Source organism: Schistocerca cancellata, chromosome 1 (assembly GCF_023864275.1).
Source record: "Schistocerca cancellata isolate TAMUIC-IGC-003103 chromosome 1, iqSchCanc2.1, whole genome shotgun sequence".
Classification (NCBI taxonomy): Eukaryota; Metazoa; Arthropoda; class Insecta; order Orthoptera; family Acrididae; genus Schistocerca; species Schistocerca cancellata.
The window spans coordinates 267,143,458-267,166,102 of NC_064626.1; the positions used below are offsets into that span (position 1 = coordinate 267,143,458).

Genomic DNA, 22,645 nt, shown 5'->3' on the forward strand with positions numbered 1-22,645 from the left:
ATAGGGCCAAAAATGCATGTCTTAAGAGCTATGAGCAATTTTTCATCTTCGATACTGTGAAACAAATCTACTTTTCTGCAAGTTCTTTGCTTTCCATATTTTGGGAACTGGTAGTATGGACCAAAACAAGAAAAAAAGTCCGGTAAACACATGCTCTAAAATGCATTCCCTAAGAATTATGAGCACTTGATCGTCTTTGCTACTTTGAAACACAACTCTTCTAATGATCAAGTGCTTGTAACTGTTAAGGTATGCATTTTAGAGCACATGTTGCTGGACTGTTTTTCGTATTTTGGTCCATACTACCACTTCCAAAAATATGGAAAGCAAAGAATTTGCAGTAGAAGAGATCTATTTCACAGTATCAAAGATGAAAAATTGCTCGTAGCTCTTAAGGTATGCATTTTTGACCCTATATTCTTGAGGTATGTGTTTTTGACCCCATGTTTACTGAGACTTTTTTCCTTCTAGTATCATGTACTTTCAACTGTATGCGTTTACGCCATTAATTATGATACACCCTATGTAAGACGTCTGGTGCAGTTGTTAGATTGGTTACTGCTGATACACTGACAGGTTGTCAAGATTTATGTGAGTTTGAGCATGATGTTACAGTCAGCGCATGAGTGATGGCACACAGCATCTCCAAGGTAGCAATGAAATGGGGATTTTTCCCATATGACCATTTCACGAGTGTACCGTGACTATCAGGAATCTGGTAAAACATCAAATCCCTGACATCGCTGCAGCCAGAAAGAGATTCTGCAAGAATGGGACCAATGGTGACTGAAGAGAATCATTCAGTGTGACAGAAGTGCAACTCTTCCACAAATTGCTGCAGATTTCAATGCTGGGCAATCAACAAATGTCAGCATGTGAACCATTCAACGAAACATCATTGATATGGGCTTTCAGAGCCGAAGGTCCACTCATGTAACCTTGATGACTGCAGGACACAAGTCTTTATGCCTCACCTGGGCCTGTCAATGCCAACATTGGACTGTTGATGACTGGAAACATGTTGCCTGGTCAGACAAGTCTTGTTTCAAATTGTATCAAGCAGATGAACATGTACAGGTATGGAGACAACCGCATGAGTCCATGGACACAGCAGGGGACTGTTCAAGCTGGTGGAGGCTCTGTAATGGTGTGGGACGTGTGCAGTTGGAGGGATTTGGGACCACTGATACATCTAGATATGACTCTTGACAGGTGAAACATATGTAAGCATCCTGTCTGATCATCTGCATCCATTCATGTCTGTTGTGCATTCCGACGGACTTCGGCAATTCCAGCAGGACAGTGCAACACCGCATATGTCCAGAATTGCTATAGAGTGGCTCCAGGAACACTCTTTTGAGTTTAAACACTTCCGCTTGAGCATATCTGGACTGCCTTCCAACGTGCTGTTCAGAAGAGATCTCCACCTCCTCATACTCTTACAGATTTATGGACAGCCCTGCAGGATTCATGGAATCACTTCCCGCCAGCACTACCTCAGACGTTAGTCGAGTCCATGCTGCATCATGTTGTGGCACTTCTGCATGCTGGCAGGGGTCCTACACTATATTAGGCGGGTATACCAGTTTCTTTGGCTCTTCAGTATGTTACTCATAATCATAACTTAAATAACAAATAACATAAAGTATAACCATATTTTATTTGTATATTTCTTGATCAGCACTCTCTCACATATAACCAGTATTTTTCCTGTGATTCAGCTTCTATTTGATGAATAACTTATTAATGCTTTACACAGTAGGTAAGTTCGATTCTACAAATCGAGAGGTATAGAACTCAATCTCCCATTACTCTTTGGGTTATTTTTTTCACTGATAGCTTTTTTCAGTTCTTGATTTGTTAATGAAAAATGTCAAGTTGCAGCGTGGCTCACAGTTTACATTGAAACTATAGGTACCCCTAAAATTGGCTGTGTAAGGCAGTTCAAAAGTCACAGGAACGCAAGCACGTACCAACTCCAACAGGGCCATGTCTAATTTAGTACTTCAGTGTTCAAACCAATTGTTAGGCTGAGGACATCTGTACTTACTTAACAGCATTACAAATATAATATAAAAGTGTTTTGTTGTCAAACAGCCTTAGCAAAAAATGGTTCAAATGGCTCTGAGCACTATGGGACTCAACATCTTAGGTCATAAGTCCCCTAGAACTTAGAATTACTTAAACCTAACTAACCTAAGGACATCACACACACCCATGCCCAAGGCAGGATTCGAACCTGCGACCGTAGCAGTCCCGCGGTTCCGGACTGCAGCGCCAGAACCGCTAGACCACCGCGGCCGGCTAGCCTTAGCAGTTACTCTACCAAAGCAGCACAATTCAGCTGACTCTGCACTTGCCAGTACTTCCTCCTCTCCTCCCCTTCCTCCACTGCTAACAAGCAGAAGCACTGTGTGAGGTAAGCAAAGACAAGCATGCAGCTGACAGAGATTCCAACCCTCTATACCACTCTCAGCCATACCAAATTGCTACAATATTATGTGTTGGTCTCATTGATATATTTGTGCAATACACTCATGTTTGTAGTTCTACAAAAGGAATAAACAAAATAAGGACTCAATGGTTGGTAATGATCACCATCAACAGACTTTAAAGTCTCCTAAAACAGCAACATCAATCAGCTTAGACATTCTGCATTCTAGCCCTAGACAAGCCAATTGGGCCTGACCGACCACCACATCATCCTCTTCCAGTAGCATCATTGGATTTGTTATGGAGGGGCATGTGGTCAGCACACAACTCTATGTGTCGTTGTCTTGACCTTGGAACCACTACTAATCTGTTAAGTAGCTACCAGTCCTCCTACCAAGGAAAAATCCTTGGAAATACCGAGAATCAAACTAGGACCTCCACATGACAGTCAATTGCATCACCCTCCAACTACAGAGGCAGACAGCTTAGAAAAAGGTAGTTATAAAACTATGAGACAGAATTATCTTCAGGAGAAGTTTCTGAACTGCCAATAAACACATATAAAAGTACATACACTATCATAGCTTTAGAATTAATAGTTCTTTCTTTGGAAAGAAGAAGAGAGGAATAGATTTGGGAGGTTAGAAATGAAGTGCAAGTCACTCAGATCCCAGAATGAGAGGACCCACCAGTTTTGATGAGCTTGATATATCAGCTCATGACATTTGGGCACTGATAATTGTGCTGTAAAAATAAATAATTATCAGCATCATCACCAACTCAACGTCATAGCACACCTCATTTGAAGACAGTTTTGTATGTGCAAGTTCCAGTTAATAATTTTTCATTTAATTCAGATTGATAAAATAAAAGAAATGGATAGGTTAAGGTTAGATATAGTGGGAATTAGTGAAGTTCGGTTGCGGGAGGAACAAGACTTTTGGTCAGGTGAATACAGGGTTATAAATACAAAATAAAATAGGGGTAATGCAGGAGTAGGTTTAATAATGAATAAAAAAAATGGGAGTGTGGGTAAGCTACTACAAACAGCATAGTGAACTCATTATTGTGGCCAAGATAGACACGAAGCCCATGCCTTCTACAGTAGTACAAGTTTATATGCCAACTAGCTCTGCAGATAATGAAGAAATTGATGAAATGTATGATGAGATAAAAGAAATTATTCAGATAGTGAAGAGAGATGAAAATTTAATAGTCATGAGTGACTGGAACTAAATAGTAGGAAAAGGAAGACAAGGAAACGTAGTAGGTGAATATGGATTAGGGGTAAAAAATGAAAGAGGAAGCCGCCTGGTAGAATTTTGCACAGAGCATAACTTAATCATAGCTAACACTTGGTTCAAGAATCATGAAAGAAGGTTGTATACATGGAAGAAGGCTGAAGATGGTATCAGATAGATTATATAATGGTAAGACAGAGATTTAGGAACCAGGTTTTAAATTGTAAGACATTTCCAGGGGCAGATGTGGATTCTGACCACAATCTATTGGTTATGAACTGTAGATTAAAACCGATGAAACTGCAAAAAGGTGGGAATTTAAGGAAATGGGACCTGGATAAACTGAAAGAACCAGAGGTTGTACAGAGTTTCAGGGAGAGCATAAGGGAACAATTGACAGGAATGGGGGAAAGAAATATAGTAGAAGAAGAATGGGTAGCTCTGAGGGATGAAGTAGTGAAGGCACCAGAGGATCAAGTAAGTAAAAAGACTAGGGCTAGTAGAAATCCTTGTGTAACAGAAGAAATATTGAATTTAATTGATGAAAGGAGAAAATATAAAAACGCGGGCAAAAGGGAATACAAACGTGTCAAAAATGAGATCGACAGGAAGTGCAAAATGGCTAAGCAGGAATGGCTAGAGGACAAATGTAAGGATGTAGAGGGCTATCTCACTAGGGGTAAGATAGACAGGAAAATTAAAGAGACCTTTGGAGAAAAGAGAGCCACTTGTATGAATATCAAGAGCTCAGATGGGAACCCAGTTCTAAGCAAAGAAGGGAAAGCAGAAAGGTGGAAGGAGTATACACACGGTCTATACAAGGGCGATGTACTTGAGGACAATATTATGGAAATGGAAGAGGTTGTAGATGAAGATGAAATGGGAGATACGATACTGCGTGAAGAGTTTGCTAGAGCACTGAAAGACCTGAGTCGAAACAAGGTCCCGGGAGTTACTGATGGCCTTGGGAGAGCCAGTCCTGACAAAACTCTACCATCTGATGAGCAAGATGTATGAGACAGGCGAAATACCCTCAGACTTCAAGAAGGTTATAATAATTCCAATCCCAAAGAAAGCAGGTGTTGACAGATATGAAAATTATCAAACTATCAGTTTAATAAGTCACAGCTGCAAAATACTAACACGAATTCTTTACAGACGAATGGAAAAACTGGTAGAAGTCGACCTCAGGGAAGATCAGTTTGGATTCCGTAGAAATATTGGAATACATGAGGCAATACTGACTCTATGACTTATCTTAGAAGATAGATTAAGGAAAGGCAAACCTATGTGTCTAGCATTTGTAGTCTTAGAGGAAGCTTTTGACAATGTTGACTGGAATACTCTATTTCAAATTCTGAAGGTGGCAGGGGTAAAATACAGGGAGCAAAAGGCTATTTAAAATTTGTACAGAAACCAGATGGCAGTTATAAGAGTCGAGGGGCATGAAATGGAAGCAGCGGTTGGGAAGGGAGTGAGACAGGGTTGTAGCCTCTCCCCGAAGTTATTCAATCTGTATATTGAGCAAGCAGTAAAGGAAACAGAAGAAAAATTCAGAGTAGGTATTAAAATCCATGGAGAAGAAATAAAAACTTTGAGGTTTGCCGATGACATTGTAATTCTGTCAGAGACAGCAAAGGACTTGGAAGAGCAGTTGAACGGAATGGACAGTGTCTTGAAAGGAGGATATAAGATGAACATCAACAAAAGCAAAATGAGGATAATGGAATGTAGTCGAATTAAGTCAGTTGATGCTGAGGGAATTAGATTAGGAAATGAGACACTTAAAGTAGTAAAGGAGTTTTGCTATTTGGGGAGCAAAATAACTGATGATTGTCAAAGTAGAGAGGATATAAAATGTAGACTGGCAATGGCAAGGAAAGCGTTTCTGAAGAAGAGAAATTTGTTAACATCGAGTATAGATTTAAGTGTCAGGAAGTCGTTTCTGTAAGTAATTGTATGGAGTGTAGCCATGTATGGAAATGAAACATGGACAATAAATAGTTTGGACAAGAAGAGTATAGAAGCTTTCGAAATGTGGTGCTACAGAAGAATGCTGAAGATTAGCTGGGTAAATCACATAACTAATGAGGAGTTATTGAATAGAATTGGGAAGAAGAGAAGTTTGTGGCACAACTTAACTAGAAGAAGGGATCGGTTGGTAGGACACGTTCTGAGTGAGGCATCAAGGGATCGCCAATTTAGTGTTGGAGGGCAGCGTGGAGGGTAAAAATCGTAGAGGGAGACCAAGAGATGAATACACTAAGCAGATTCAGAAGGATGTAGGTTGCAGTAGGTATTGGGAGATGAAGAAGCTTGCACAGGATAGAGTAGCATGGAGAGCTGCATCAAACCAGTTGCAGGGCTGAAGACCACAACAATAACAACAACAACAACAACAACAACAACAACAAAATAAAAGTATGAGACACTCATGTAAATTGACAGTAGAGAATTGTAGAGGAAAAAAGTGTTATTTTGTAAATTACTTGACTCATTCTACATCACAGCATGATATCATGAACAGGACCTTTGTAAGAAGCACTCTTATGTTTGCTTTATCATCATGTAAGGTACCAAATGGGCAGCTTGTACAGAATATATTTTTCAGTTTAATAATGTATGTAAAATCAATAGAATGCTAAATTGCCAAACTGTGGCAGTGAACCACTCAATGGCAGATCATACTGCAGAGCACAATGTGCTTGATTTCATTGGCTACCTCACAGCCCATGGCATCTAGGTCCTTCCCCCAAGCATCATCTTCTCTGAATTACATAGGTGGGAGTTTTTCTTGCAGCACATTCTTCATTAATGTAACCATCCTGGTCTCAGTCTCCATCAACGCTCAGTACCCCAACCACCTCCACCCTGCACCAGAATCCTAACTTCAATTATCCTCAGCCCACATCCTCTTCCCTGCAGTCTTTCTTTCCTCTGCTCTATCACCTTGCCTCCCAACCCATGTCATCATCATTGTGCACTGCACAATCTCACTGGTGCTGCTGGCCATATTGCATTATTATTATGTGCACCTGCTGCCCTCCCTCCCAGTCCCTGACTTTTTTCTCCCTCGCTTGCTCCAACAAACACTACCTCTAGCCCCAGTCAAAAATGTAGACCTACAGTATTCACAGAGTGTATTCAGCCAGCATAGTGTAGCCATACAAGAGTGTGTGTGTATGCCTGACAACTAGCTAAGTTTTCAGTCATATTTACGAGCTGTTGACAACTCAATGAACTCAAGGACTTTACAGTTTGGTGATTCATTACCTTTACTCCTAAATTATTTACTACTTTTTGTCCCTAAATGTGAACCAATGGTTAGATTTCATCTTGTTTTGTGACAGAATCATACTTCATTCCTATGTAAAGTGTGATGTAGCAACCTTTAGTTCATGTTTGTGGCACCCTTGGAGAATTAGCCAAAATATGTAAAACCGATATACTGCAATGCTACTTATGGTCTCAGTAATAATAGTGATAAAGTGCTCAGCCTATGAGAAAAACCTTCTCATAATGATTCCTGTACTACAAAACTTCATTTGTGTTTTCTCTCTGCCAAATCTGTCACTTTTATTACTTTTAACAGTGCTAAGCTGTCCAATGGTTCACTAATATTGTTACTTAGCCAAGTGAAAGCAGTATTACTAGTCCAGTAATGAAAATTTTGTAGATTATGAAAATTTTATCTGTACCTTCTGATCTGAACACAGCACAAACTCCTAATGCTTTGGCTGTGGACTTCATGACAGTGATCAAAACAGTTCAAAAAGAATCATCCCCTTCCATGCCTCCCAAAAAAGGCAAAGCAGCCTTCTCATTTAACAAAAAACAGAATGTGTGTTATCTGTCACATATTGAAAATAGGTTGACATTCAAGGAAAGTTTAATTATGAAATGAAACAAGATTTTATATGAAATATTTTGTTTTGAAAAGAAACACTGGAAAGACCAGGATGGAATAACTACAATATGAAAAGGATAGATAGTTGCTCACCACATAGAGGAGTTATTGAATTGCAGACAGGCCCAATGAAAGAAATAGATATATCTACATCTACATCTACATCTACATTTATACTCCACAAGCCACCCAACGGTGTGTGGCGGAGGGCACTTTACGTGCCACTGTCATTACCTCCCTTTCCTGTTCCAGTCGCGTATGGTTCGCGGGAAGAACGACTGTCTGAAGGCCTCTGTGCGTGCTCTAATCTCTCTAATTTTACATTCGTGATCTCCTCGGGAGGTATAAGTAGGGGGAAGCAATATATTCGATACCTCATCCAGAAACGCACCCTCTCGAAACCTGGCGAGCAAGCTACACCGCGATGCAGAGCGCCTCTCTTGCAGAGTCTGCCACTTGAGTTTGTTAAACATCTCCGTAATGCTATCACGGTTACCAAATAACCCTGTGACGAAACGCGCCGCTCTTCTTTGAATCTTCTCTATCTCCTCCGTCAACCCGATCTGGTACGGATCCCACACTGATGAGCAATACTCAAGTATAGGTCAAACGAGTGTTTTGTAAGCCACCTCCTTTGTTGATGGACTACATTTTCTAAGGACTCTCCCAATGAATCTCAACCTGGTACCCGCCTTACTAACAATTAATTTTATATTATCATTCCACTTCAAATCGTTCCGCACGCATACTCCCAGATATTTTACAGAAGTAACTGCTACCAGTGTTTGTTCCACATACAATAAAGGATCCTTCTTTCTATGTATTCACAATACATTACATTTGTCTATGTTAAGGGTCAGTTGCCACTCCCTGCACCAAGTGCCTATCCGCTGCAGATCTTCCTGCATTTCGCTACAATTTTCTAATGCTGCAACTTCTCTGTATACTACAGCATCATCCGCGAAAAGCCGCATGGAACTTCCGACACTATCTACTAGGTCATTTATATATATTGTGAAAAGCAATGGTCCCATGACACTCCCCTGTGGCACACCAGAGGTTACTTTAACGTCTGTAGATGTCTCTCCGTTGATAACAACATGCTGTGTTCTGTTTGCTAAAAACTCTTCAATCCAGCCACACAGCTGGTCTGATATTCCGTAGGCTCTTACTTTGTTTATCAGGCGACAGTGCAGAACTGTATCGAACGCCTTCCGGAAGTCAAGAAAAATAGCATCTACCTGGGAGCCTGTATCTAATATTTTCTGGGTCTCATAAACAAATAAAGCGAGTTGGGTCTCACACGATCGCTGTTTCCGGAATCCATGTTGATTCCTACATAGTAGATTCTGAGTTTCCAAAAACGACATGATATTCGAGCAAAAAACATGTTCTAAAATTCTACAACAGATCGACGTCAGAGATATAGGTCTATAGTTTTGCGCATCTGCTCGATGACCCTTCTTGAAGACTGGGACTACCTGTGCTCTTTTCCAATCATTTGGAACCTTCCGTTCCTCTAGAGACTTGTGGTACATGGCTGTTAGAAGGGGGGCAAGTTCTTTCGCATACTCTGTGTAGAATCGAATTGGTATCCCGTCAGGTCCAGTGGACTTTCCTCTGTTGAGTGATTCCAGTTGCTTTTCTATTCCTTGGACACTTATTTCGATGTCAGCCATTTTTTCGTTTGTGCGAGGATTTAGAGAAGGAACTGCAGTGCGGTCTTCCTCTGTGAAACAGCTTTGGAAAAAGGTGTTTAGTATTTCAGCTTTACGCTTGTCATCCTCTGTTTCAATGCCATCATCATCCCGGAGTGTCTGGATATGCTGTTTCGAGCCACTTACTGATTTAACATAAGACCAGAACTTCCTAGGATTTTCTGTCAAGTCGGTACATAGAATTTTACTTTCGAATTCACTGAACGCTTCACGCATAGCCCTCCTTACGCTAACTTTGACATCGTTTAGCTTCTGTTTGTTTGAGAGGTTTTGGCTGCGTTTAAACTTGCAGTGAAGCTCTCTTTGCTTTCGCAGTAGTTTCCTAACTTTGTTGTTGTTCCACGGTGGGTTTTTCCCATCCCTCACAGTTTTACTCGGCACGTACCTGTCTAAAACGCATTTTACGATTGCCTTGAACTTTTTCCATAAACATTCAACATTGTCAGTGTCAGAACAGAAATTTTCGTTTTGATCTGTTAGGTAGTCTGAAATCTGCCTTCTATTACTCTTGCTAAACAGATAAACCTTCCGCCCTTTTTTTATATTCCTATTAACTTCCATATTCAGGGATGCTGCAACGGCCTTATGATCACTGATTCCCTGTTCTGCACTTACAGAGTCGAAAAGTTCGGGTCTGTTTGTTACCAGTAGGTCCAAGATGTTATCTCCACGAGTCGGTTCTCTGTTTAATTGCTCGAGGTAATTTTCGGATAGTGCACTCAGTATAATGTCACTCGATGCTCTGTCCCTACCACCCGTCCTAAACATCTGAGTGTCCCAGTCTATATCTGGTAAATTGAAATCTCCACCTAAGACTATAACATGCTGAGAAAATTTATGTGAAATGTATTCCAAATTTTCTCTCAGTTGTTCTGCCACTAATGCTGCTGAGTCGGTGGGTCGGTAAAAGGAGCCAATCATTAACCGAGCTCGGTTGTTGAGTGTAACCTCCACCCATAACAAGTCACAGGAACTATCCACTTCTACTTCACTACAGGATAAACTACTACTAACAGCGACGAACACTCCACCACCGGTTGCATGCAATCTATCCTTTCTAAACACCGTCTGTACCTTTGTAAAAATTTCGGCAGAATTTATCTCTGGCTTCAGCCAGCTTTCTGTCCCTATAACGATTTCAGCTTCAGTGCTTTCTATCAGCGCTTGAAGTTCCAGTACTTTACCAACGCAGCTTCGACAGTTTACAATTACAATACCGATTGCTGCTTGGTCCCCGCATGTTCTGACTTTGCCCCTCACCCGTTGAGGCTGTTGCCCTTTCTGTACTTGCCCGAGGCCATCTAACCTAAAAAACCGCCCAGCCCACGCCACATAACCTCTGCTACCCGTGTAGCCGCTTGTTGCGTGTAGTGGACTCCTGACCTATCCTGCGGAACCCGAAACCCCACCACCCTATGGCGCAAGTCGAGGAATCTGCAGCCCACACGGTCGCAGAACCGTCTCAGCCTCTGATTCAGACCCTCCACTCGGCTCTGTACCAAAGGTCTGCAGTCAGTCCTGTCGACGATGCTGCAGATGGTGAGCTCTGCTTTCATCCCGCTAGCGAGACTGGCAGTCTTCACCAAATCAGATAGCCGCCGGAAGCCAGAGAGGATGAAGTCCTTCTTGCAAACCAGAAAACAAGTGGATATTTACACAGGCACAAATCACACAAACACAAAAACAACACACATAAACATGACCAGTGTCATGAACAGCACTATGTTTCATTGTGCCTGTCTGCAACTCAACACTTCCTGCATGCAGTGAAAAGGAATCTATCCTTCCCATATAATCATTTGAAAAAGAAAACTTCATATCCGCAAGACTGCCTGAAGTAGTAGCAAAATGGAAACAAATAATGCCCACTTTTAATTTTTGATTCCTGTTTTTGAATATTGGCAATGGCCTTGCCGCAGTGGATACACCGGTTCCCATGAGATCACCGAAGTTAAGCACTGTTGGGCGTGGCCGTCACTTGGATGGGTGACCATCCAGCTGCCATGCGCTGTTACCATTTTTTGGGGTGCACTCAGCCTCGTGGTGCCAATTGAGGAGCTACTCGACCGAATAGTAGCAGCTCCGGTCAAAGAAAACCATCATAACGACCAGGAGAGCGGTGTGCTGACCACACGCCCCTCATATCTGCATCCTCAACTGAGGATGACATGGTGGTCGGATGGTCCCAATGGGCCACTTGTGGTTTTTTTGTTTTTGAATATTAATGGAAACTTCATGTAATGTAACATTTCAAAGCTTAGTATACTCAAAACGTAAAGATAACTTTTCTTCACAGTGCATTTTTGAGAAAGTCCTTAAATGAATAGACAAGCATACATTACCGATCTGATGATGGAAACCAATCAGAGTAAATGTCTGTCTAGAAGCACTTCTATTGATCACATTTTTAGTCTGAGGTTAACATTAGACAATTTACCTCCAAGCTGAAGCTTCTTTATTTACATAGGGTACATTCAAAGGTTTTATCGGATGCCTTGTTACATCTTGCTAGAAGACCATGCAAATGACCTGTCTTCATATGTTCTCATGGCATGAGCTGGTATGAGCCAAGAACTCAGATAATTCTGTCTGCCCCTTGTAGTTCATAGAGAATAGTGTTTGTGCTATATTTCATCAAGTGCTGTCTGAATAAACCTGGTGTCATTCTTCCTTTCAAACCTTTTGTTAAAATAATAAATAAATAAAATAAAATAAATTACAGTGAAATGTTCTGAAATGGCCATGTAGAGAGTGCGTTCTTTGAAAAAGGCCCTTGTTACCTTCTTACTGACTGACTTTGTAGCACATGTCTGTGGTTGGAATCTGATAAAAGACACAAAGATTTAGGTGCAGTCAACATGTAGGTATTGCATATTCTTTGGAAATTTTTTTCCTCCCTATACCAGAGGCTGTAATGTCACTTTCTGTCAAGTATGAAGTGTTATTATATTATGTTTCTATTAACTTTTTTGCAGGTTTGGTTACTAAACTGGTATCTGCAGATATTCCTATAAATGGGAAAAAACCATTACTAATAAATAGTGTTGATGTTGCCCGTGATGGTACTGTCTACTGGAGCCATTCTTCATCAGATGTAACTCTGCAAGATGGTGTATATACTTTGTTAGGAGATGGGAGTGGCAGGTATTCCTTCATTAAATGTAGGCTTCTCTTTGAGTAGTGACAAAGGCTGAAGCCAAATAATATCACGGTACAACCAAGTGATTTGCAAGAGTTTATTGTGTATTCATTTATATGCATTTCAACATCTTGAATGCAACATTGGAGTACTGACTGATAGTGTAAGGTTCATGTGACAATGGGGTATCATGACAGTGTGTTTATGAAGTGTCAGAAGTCATCATAATAAACATTTAGGGGCAGCTCACATATGGCAGTATGCTATCTTTATTTATGTGTTATGCCCTATAAACATATATGGTTGTTTATTATGTAGATTTCTTATTATTTTCTGTGCACTTTAGCATTTCACTTTGTTTAATTACTGCCAGATTAACTAGTATAAGTGCCTATAAAATGTCACAAGAGGAGACAATCACTCTCCCTGTAGGCCCTGTTGAGTAGCACACATGCTCATATACAAAAAAACTTAGCTTTTAAACACACACTTTATCAAATCTCATCCACATCATGTACACACACACAGATTCTGTGATGAGAAGAAAACAAAAGAAATTATGGTCCGACAAAGTAAGAGAAATAGGGAGAGATAGAGTGGTAGCTAAATAACAGAAAGGAAAAAATATTGCAAAACAGGGAAGAATACTAGTGAATATGGACCCTAGAGCCCAGGCATCGCATTGAGATGTCACAAAATTATGAAAAGAACACTACTCATGAATGAATATTCAAAGTAGTGGTGTAGAGACTATGTTCTAAAACTGAAGAACCAGACTCTCCAAAGCATCATTGTTTTGATAGATGATATATAAGATTCAAAGTATTCACAGAACACAACACTAATACAGTAAAACAATGCTTGCTCAGTTCAGAAAGTGTTACCCTTCCTTTACAATATAAATTGGAAGGGCAATTCTACTTTTCACTTAATTTCAAACAACATGTGGTGCAATAACACATTTTATTTCCTATATTTCATATCATCAGCCACCTACTTGCTTCCTTTCAGAGACACCTGTGTCTGAAAGGTGGATCCAGATAGGGAAGTGGTCACTTGAATGCCAAGTCATTGACCATTTCCCAGTGAGCAGGATCTATAAGGGCAGGAGAACAGGAAGCAAGATCTATGGGCAAAATGACGCCATGACACTGCTAAATTGTGTGCTACTACCAGCATTAAAGTGGCATAACTTTTCTGACACAATGATGTTTTCGATAACTTGACCCCTGCAGCAGGTCAGTGTAGATCCCTATAGCACATTGTGTGCATTAAAATCTCCTGCAAGTAGGAAGGATTGCAGAAGTTGTGAAATCAGCTCAGAACGAGCCACTCTAGCCAAAATTTTGTTGAGTGACAGTTTTCATACTACAAATTGTAACATTGAATGAAATATACACAGTGACAGCAACTGCCTGAATATATGTTCTGAGAAAGACAGAGGTGGAGTGGTAAGTGTTGTTCACAAAGGCAGTCACTCCATCTTTATCCCTCTGTCCACTGGGGTCATTCTTTTGATGGAGTTTGTATCCCCTGAGCACAAGGGTGTTGCTGTGTTTAAAATGTGTTTGCTGTGGACACATATGGAGGGGTCTCCCCTGTGCCAACAGTTTCAGCTCCTCCATATGTGTTCTGTAGCCATTAATGTCCTATTGAAGCACAGGAGTCATTTATCTGGGAGGTTCATGCTTTTCCCATGCTCTTCTTCACGTAGGAGAGCCCACTTCAGAAGAGGGAGAACTAAGACGTATCAAGGCTTCATTGAACCAAACATCAAAGTCCATGGTTGAGTCATCATCCTCTGAGTGTTTCTGATCTGATGGTCCACCTGCTTTGATTCCACTTTCTGGACAGCACGATTCTCCTTAGTCTTCTCCTTGAGATTTGATGACACCGATTTTGGCTGTGGTAAATTAATTTTCATCAATTGGCCTTCCAATTTGGCATCCATGTCAGTGGCAAAAGCAGTGCTTGCCATTGGAGTTTGCATGGAGACAGCTGCAGTTTCATCAGCATTGCTATTTTGCATGTGTGTTTGCAAGAGCATTTCTTGGTATCAGAATCTGTAGGTGATGTCTTTGTGGAAACATTTAGTCACCTTCAATTTCTGGATTTTCTTTTCTTTTTTTGAATATCCTACACTCTCTACTCCAAGTTGAATGCAGACCTGAGCAATGACACAAAGTTTATAGGAGCCAGAAGTAGTTCCTTCAGCATGGGTGGCCATACAACCACTGTTCTCCCTCAACAGCCACGCATCATGTCAGGCACGCAGCACACCTTAAGACTGAAGTGTTTTTAGTGAGGTTCATTTCGTCTTCCCAAGTGAAATGGTTAATCCAAGATCCCTGGTCAATGTAACACCTTATATTCCACTGCAGGATCACATGGTGGTCAGTGACGCATGCCCAGAAGTTACAGTGACAGAGGGCTGGCGGCACTAACCAGTCCAGCTCAGCAAATCCATGTTTACCTAGCTTGTATCCAACAATTATAAGCTCCCCCCACCCAATCCCCCTGCTGTTGTGGGCACCATAGACATTTGTCTTCTGGTTCCAGTGTATTCTTGGTCATCTGGAACCATTGCAAACCTGAAATCTTAACTTATCTCTAAAAATGCTTTACGTTTGGAGTGCAAAGCTCTTTGTCCTTTTGTGAAGCTCTTAACCATTTTCCTTGAGATTGAGGTTTCTGTAACTGATGGATAAGTCTGTATGTGAGTGACCTATGAGTTCAATAAGTAATGCAACACATTTTTTCTGAAAGCAGTTTGGTTTTATTCAGGAGTCCAATACACCTATTTTTCAACTTGATCTCCATTTAATGCGATGGCTATATGGCACCTTATTGGGAAGGCCTGTACGCCTGCATGGTAATACACAATTAGTCGATGTTAGAGCCAACATCTTGCTTCCTCAATAACCTCCATCTCATCCATGTAGTGCTTTCCATGGAGTGCATCCTTCATTGGGCCAAACAGATGTACCTTCATTACTCTTTATGGCCTTCTATCAGGTGGAGAGGAACCCTGCGGGCACACACCTTTGAGTACCCCAGCTGGTGGACGAGTGTGTCAGCATTACCAACAGAGATGTCCAGCTGAGCAGTGAGGTATTTCATTGTGATCCATCCGTCATATTGATTGAGAGTGTCTGTACATTCTAACATTGCAGGTGTCACAGCTGTGTGTGGCTGGCTGCATACAGAGAGAGAAAAGGTTTGCAAGACTTTGTTGCTGTGATGATAGATGCCTCACTCAAAGCCTCACCATGCATTTGTTCACTTTCAGGTCTGTGTAGACATTCTGCCAGTTTAATGCTCAGGTTTTCCACCAAAAGAAACTTAATGACAGCTTTCTGCTCACCTCCCGTTACAGACATCATTTTGAAGGCTATGTATAGTGCCACTACATGCAGGAACTTCATGAAACTACGGGGTTAGAAGCAGGTATATTCCATGATGTCCATCAAGTTTGACATTCTTTTCATCCAAAATTGGCCAAGAAAGAAAAATATGTTGCATATCTTACTGAAAGCCCTCATAACAGTAAATGATAATACAGGGTGATTATAATTAAAGTTCCAGTTTCAAAACACTGGGAAAAAAGAACCACTGCTCAGAATGATGTCAAATTTGAATGGAATGTTATGAAGAAGGGGAAATGTCACATGGTGGGGAAGTTAATGAAAATTTTCGCACTAGATGGTGGTGTAAGAATCATAAGGTTCAGCTATGGTATGAGGTGCACCTTAAACCAACCACACTGTGCAATGTGTATGACAGCATAGGTTTGGCATTCAGTAGTTGTAGCACTGTTAGCTAGGTAAGCTCATCTACCAAAGCAGTTTTTAATTGTACAGAGGCAAGAAACTACATAAAAAGCAACAATGAAATCAGTTTTTAATTATCATGAAATTGGCACAAGACATGTTCTGTACGTTGTCCACCATTTTCTGCCACAAGTTGAAATTGAGGAACAGCATCTTCCACAACAGATCGGAGTGTCCCAGGGGTCCTGTTCAGAATGTGTTGTGCAATGCGTGTCTTCAGTTCAGCTATGTTTGTAATCAGAGCACCGAATGCAAAATCCTTCATGTAACTCCAAAGCCAGAAGTTACACGGATTGAGATCAGGTGATCTGGGCGGTCAGGCTGTAGGGAAATGGTGGCTGATAATTCTAGCATTTTTTAAATGCCTCTGTAGCAGCTGCTTCACTAGCTGTGCAATGTGTGGAGGAACACCATCTTACATAAAAATGATCCCACCTGCACATCCATGAAAAATATGGCCCTATGATACTGATGACATCAACCCACATCACCCTTTGCAGATGAAGGGGTACCAGTTGATGTGTGAGCGGATTTTCTGTTTGCCATATCCTGCAATTCTGCATGTTTACATGTCCCTAGAGATGGAAATGGGCTTTTTCTGTCCACAGAATGTCCATGGCCATTCATTATGCACTTCCATGCAAACAAGAAACTCTAGAGCAAACATTTGTCTTATTGGCAGGTCCTGAACATGGGTAATTTTGTATGGATAATAATGCAGGATGTTCCAGAGAATTTTATGCACATGTTTATAAGCATATCCAAAGTTCAGGCAATTCCCCATGCGCTGCATGATTGCACACCTCCACTCAACCCCTCCTGTAGTGCTGTGGCTACATCTTCTACTGATGCTGTATCAGCTGTTTTTCTCCCTCCGCCACATTACACTTGAAAAGAACATGTCTTTTTGAATTTTGTTGTCATTTTCTCCAGACCCTTAGCAGACGTCAGACCGACACCTTTATTTATACCCATCTGGAACTTCTGCAGAGCTACTATGACACAGTCTCCCTTCTTGTACAAGGCCTTTACCAGCAGCACGTGATCCTGCATTCAGACAGTTATGCTAAGCTTCTCAGATGCAAACTAAGGAAAAGATATGTACCCGGCATCTTTTGTTGTGCCTATTGTGCTGCTTACAGTTCTGTCTAGTGGTAAAATTTTCATTAAGCTTTTTTTTTTTTTTTTACTAATAAAGGACCAAACTTATTCAATCTTAATCTGTCCTAACTGTTCCCCCAATTTGGCATGCAGATGGATTTCGTATGCCATTAGAATCAATTTTTTGTCACATTGTTCTTGCAATTTTACCCTTCACTACATGTGCCTTGTGGAATCTCACATTGATTTGATTTAATTTATTTCGTGTTCCATAGGTCCAACTGTGTTGGATACACAAGGACGTGGAACGAGTCAGTTTTTTACAAATACAATCTGATAATCTTATAGCATATACAGAAATTTGAGTACATAATTATATAAAAATGTATACAGTAAATTCTTTGGGCAGCAATACAGAAAAAGAAAATACATATTTTCTTAGAATCATTAAAACACTACAGAAAACAGATATGGAGCACACACAGTTAAATAAAATTCATAGTGGCATTATGTCAACTTGTATTATATAGTATTAAAATATTACAATTTATTTAGTTAAAAATTCATCTAGACTGTAAAAAGCTTTTTCTAGCAAAAATATTTTTAGAGCTTTCTTAAACTCACTATTGTTAGGTATCTGTGTCTTTATTTCGGGAGGAAGAGCATTGAAGAGTTTTGCTCCAGTGTAGCGGACACCATTTTGTGCCAAGCTCAAATTTCTGAGTTCACTGTGTATGTCATTCTTCCTCCGTGTGCTATGCTCATGATAATTACTGTTTGGTTGAAATATATCTATATTTTTACAAACAAAAAACATGAGAGAAAAAATATATTGGCATGTAGTTGTGTATATTTTAATATTACGAAAACTATTTGTACAAGAGTCTCTTGGGCGCAATCCAAATATAATTCTTAAAGCTCGCTTCTGTGCAATGAACACTTTCCTTGCTAATGGCTGGTTGCCCCAAAAAATAATTCCGTACTCAATGAGACAATGAAAATAGCCATAATATGCCACTTTTGCAGTGTTAGGTTCAACACATGTAGTGACAACCCGTAAAGCATAGGTAGCAGAGCTAGGCCTCTTACAGAGATCAATAATATGTGAAGACCAGTTCATTTTCTTGTCAATGTGCACTCCAAGAAATTTTGTTGTTTCCATTCTAACTATTGGTTGATTACCACATGTCACACTTATCTCTCTCTCTTTTTCTGTTTTTGTACAGAATTGAATAAAGCTGGTCTTACTGGAATTTAATGAGAGACCATTCACCTTGAACCAATTAACCATATCTGAGAGTATGTGATTAATGAGTTCCTCAAGAGTGTTGTCTGTTCTACTGATCATAAAAATTGTGGTATCATCAGCAAATAATGTAAACTTACACGGCAGGCTTGTACATGATGGTAGATCATTTATAAAAATCAGGAATAATAGTGGCCCAAGAATTGAGCCCTGGGGCACTCCACATGTAATGGAACTCCATTCATAATCTGAGGAAGTGTCACATACTCCACCCGAGCTATTCAACACAACTTTTTGTTTTCTGTCTTGGAGGTATGGCTGTAGCCAATTGCCTGCAACACCACTTATTCCTACTAATTTTGCTTTTTGCAAGAGAATCTGGTGATCAACACAGTCAAACGCTTTGGATAAATCACAGATGACACCAAGTGCTAGCATTTTTTTATTAAGAGTTTCTAGGACTTCATTTGCAAGTGACTGCATCTTCTGTTGAACGGCCCTTTTGAAAGCCAAACTGGCTCTTACTGAGAACTTCGTTCTTCATGAGATGATCAGTAATTCTTACATGTATTAGCTTTTCTAGAATTTTGGAGAAAGCTGTTAGCAAAGAGATAGGTCGATAGTTAGTTAGTTCAGCTTTATCACCCTTTTTGTACAGGGGCTTCACAATGGCATACTTAAGTCTACTGGGAACAACATCTTTCTGAAGGGAAGCATTGAAAATATGACAGAGAATGTCCCTTATCCACACACAAGAATATTTCAATAAATTACTAGATATATTATCAACCCCTGCAGAATTCGTACTTTTTAGAGACATGATGATTTTTTGAATTTCTTCTACAGTGACAGGATTAAAGTGCATTTCTGAAATTGTGTTTGAATATACGGCTTGACAAAGAGTTACAGCTTCATCAACATCGGGCTTGCAACCAATCTGTTGAGTTACTGATAGGAAGTGTTTATTAAAAATCTCAGCCACCGTTTTGGGGTTATCTACTAGGATACCTTCATATCTGATATTATTTATATCTTCTTTACTTGTTGTATCTCTTCCTGTTTCTTTTTTTACAATGCTCCAAATTGCTTTTATTTTATTATTAAAATTATGTATTTTCTTCTCATAATAAAGGGCTTTTGATTTCTGTATTAGTTTCTTCAAAATTTTACAGTATGTTCTATAGTGTTCCCATTTTTCTACATCTTTACAGAATCTTATTGCAGCATAAGTTTCCCTTTTGGTTTTACATGATCGTTTTATACCTTTTGTAATCCAAGGTTTGCTTACAGAATTGGAAGCCCTGTTTCTGACCCATTTCTTGGGAAATATTTCTTCAAAAAGAGCACAGAATTCATTTATAAAACAGTTAAATTTAGTATCAACATCATCATGGCTATATACTAAAGACCGATCCATTTGCTGCAACCTGTGGTTGAAAGTTCCTTTCGCCTCTTCATTAATTACTCTTATGAATTTCCATCGAGGAAATTCTTTTTTGAACAGATTAACGTCATAAATAGTGAGAATTTGTCCATCATGATCTGAAAGCCCACTTATAACCTGCCTGACAATATAATTCTGATGTCTATTTACATCTAAAAAAAATGTTGTCTATCATAGTTTGGCACTCGGATGTAATTCTTGTTGGGAAGTTTATTACTGATGTCAGATTGTGTAAGGTCATCACAATCTCAAAGTCTATTTTATTCTTATTTTCTGTCAAAAAGTTTATATTTAAATCACCTAATACTACAATATCCTTCTCTTTTGAAAGTAACCATGACAGTAGGAGATCCATTGAATGCAGAAAAGTTTTTATGTCACCTGAAGGAGCCCTGTAGACAGCCAACACTATTATTGGGTAGAATTTAGTTATTTCTGTGGCACATGCCTCAAATTGTTGTTCCACACAATATTTCTTAATATCTGTAGCTTTGTATGCTACACTATCCTTAACATAAATTGCTACTCCACCTTTATCTTTACTTTCCCTGCAGTAGTATGTTACTAAAGTATAACTTACTATAGATGGCAAGGCACATTTATCAGTAACATGGTGCTCAGTTAGGCACAAAATCTGGGCATTATTTATACTGTCCTTTTCACTAATGTTAATAAGGAGTTGATCTGTTTTGTTTAAGAGGCCCCTTATGTTTTGATGAAAGAAAGAGATGCCTTCCTCTTGCTTTTTCATTCTATTAGTGCTGTTACCTGACTGAGAATCCATTGGAGTCTGCCTTGAGACAGGAGAGAGGAGACACCTGACACTACCTACTGTTGTCCCTTCTTTTTCTTCAGGCCCACACACAAAAAATCATTGAGATGAGAAGGAGGCTCAGCATTTCTTCTGTCCAACAGCCTTCTATTTGTTGTTGTTGATGGTGGTGCTGTTTCTGACACTTCAAATGTTGGTGCTACCACTACTGCTGTGTTTCCTTGTGAACTTGGAGTCTTCTCGTTTTTGTTATTTTCGTCTAAAATAATACTTGGCTGATGAGGAACAGTAGTTCTTTTGTTGTTGAAATCGATGTCCACTGTTCTTTCTGTTAAAATTTGGTCTTTTTTTACATGTTTTGCTGCTGCTGATGAAGTTTCTAATGAATTTTTTTGAAGCATTTTCATTATGGAGTCAGGCGATGGCAATGCAATTATCGTTTTGGTTTTGAATTTATTTTGATGGTTTTTTATTACCCTGGTTATCAGGTTTGTCAGATATTCTTTCCCCAAGCCATTCAGGTGAAGTCCGTGTTGTGTGTGGAATCTACGTCCAATATTGCTTATATCAACGCATTTCACGTTTTTAAAATGTCTGCAGATTTTTGCAAACTGACTGTTGGCACTTTCTATTTCCCTGTTAACACATGACCATCTTAGAAGATCATAGCAATGCGGAATATTGACAAGTACTACGTTAGTGTGAGTGAGGTTCCTCAGACACTGTTTAAAATCACACGTTGCACTCGCTGTTTCATTTTTGTAGACATCGTTTGCGCCTCCCATAAGTACAACGAAGTCTTTATCATGCAGATTTTTTGCCTCTGTGGATTCGGTCATTTTTTTAATTTCGCTAAGTGGGGCTCCCGGTTTCACTATACCACACGAAAATGTTTTAGTTGTTTCTTTTAGTTTAGTCGGAAGTCCACGACCATGGCTGTCTGAAAACACAAACAGTTTCCTGTTAATGGAGTTCACAATTTGCGAATCGTTTTGTATTGTTTTACTACACACTTCGACACAATTTTTGGTCGGCACATTTATATTGACCTCCTTCACAGTTGTTTGCGTCAGTAAATTTTCTTCTCTTACCTTATTTCCCGAAGTGCCTTTTTGCTTTTCCCATCGTTCATGCGAACTGTAAGTTGCATTTTCACTATCGACGATCGAAAGTACTTGAAATGTGTTTTCGTGTACAAAGCTTGTGTAACTTTTGCAGGTTTTCCGAATTTGCACTTTGGACTTGCTGTTCTTGCACTTTACATTAGACCACTTTTCCGCAACGGATGAACTATCTCGCACAAGTTTTAGCGTGTTCAGTTCACTATTTTCTTGTTGTATTTTCGAAATGTCCGTTTTCAAACTGCTGATTATGAACTGTAAGCTCGTTATGCGTTCATTCAGTTTCTTGATTTTGTCTTTACAATTTTCTTTTTTACGGCAAAATTTAAGTTTTTCTGGAAGGACACTTGCTTAATTTTTACTGTAGCCGCCATCTTGAAATCATACCTTGTGGAATATCACATTGAAATAATTGATGGGAGGAATTACCATGAGAAAGAGGAGGCATCTGAAGCTCCAGGCTCCATGGAATGACAAATACCCTGCAATATTATATTGACATGAATAACAATTGCCAGCAAAAATGATAGCACAAGTATTAATCAGTATTAGCCAGTCAGCAATGAAGCTCTAAAACACTTTAACTAGGCTCATGATGACACCTAAGATCCTCTCGTCCAGTGCTTTTGCATCTGTAGACCTGCTCTCTCACAAGCATGTATTTCCCACTATACATCCGGCTTCACCTTCTGC

General features: G+C 39.8%; 1 protein-coding gene across 2 annotated transcripts in view; it reads left to right on the forward strand.

Moving 5' to 3' along the window:
* LOC126170985 (adipocyte plasma membrane-associated protein Hemomucin-like) overlaps positions 1 to 22,645 on the forward strand; it is a 106,641-nt gene that overhangs the window by 55,963 nt on the left and 28,033 nt on the right. For both annotated transcript variants that reach the window (XM_049920765.1, XM_049920764.1), the window contains exon 5: positions 12,275 to 12,443. In XM_049920765.1, the coding sequence (XP_049776722.1) occupies positions 12,275 to 12,443 (169 nt within the window). The remainder of the gene's footprint in view (positions 1 to 12,274; positions 12,444 to 22,645) is intronic.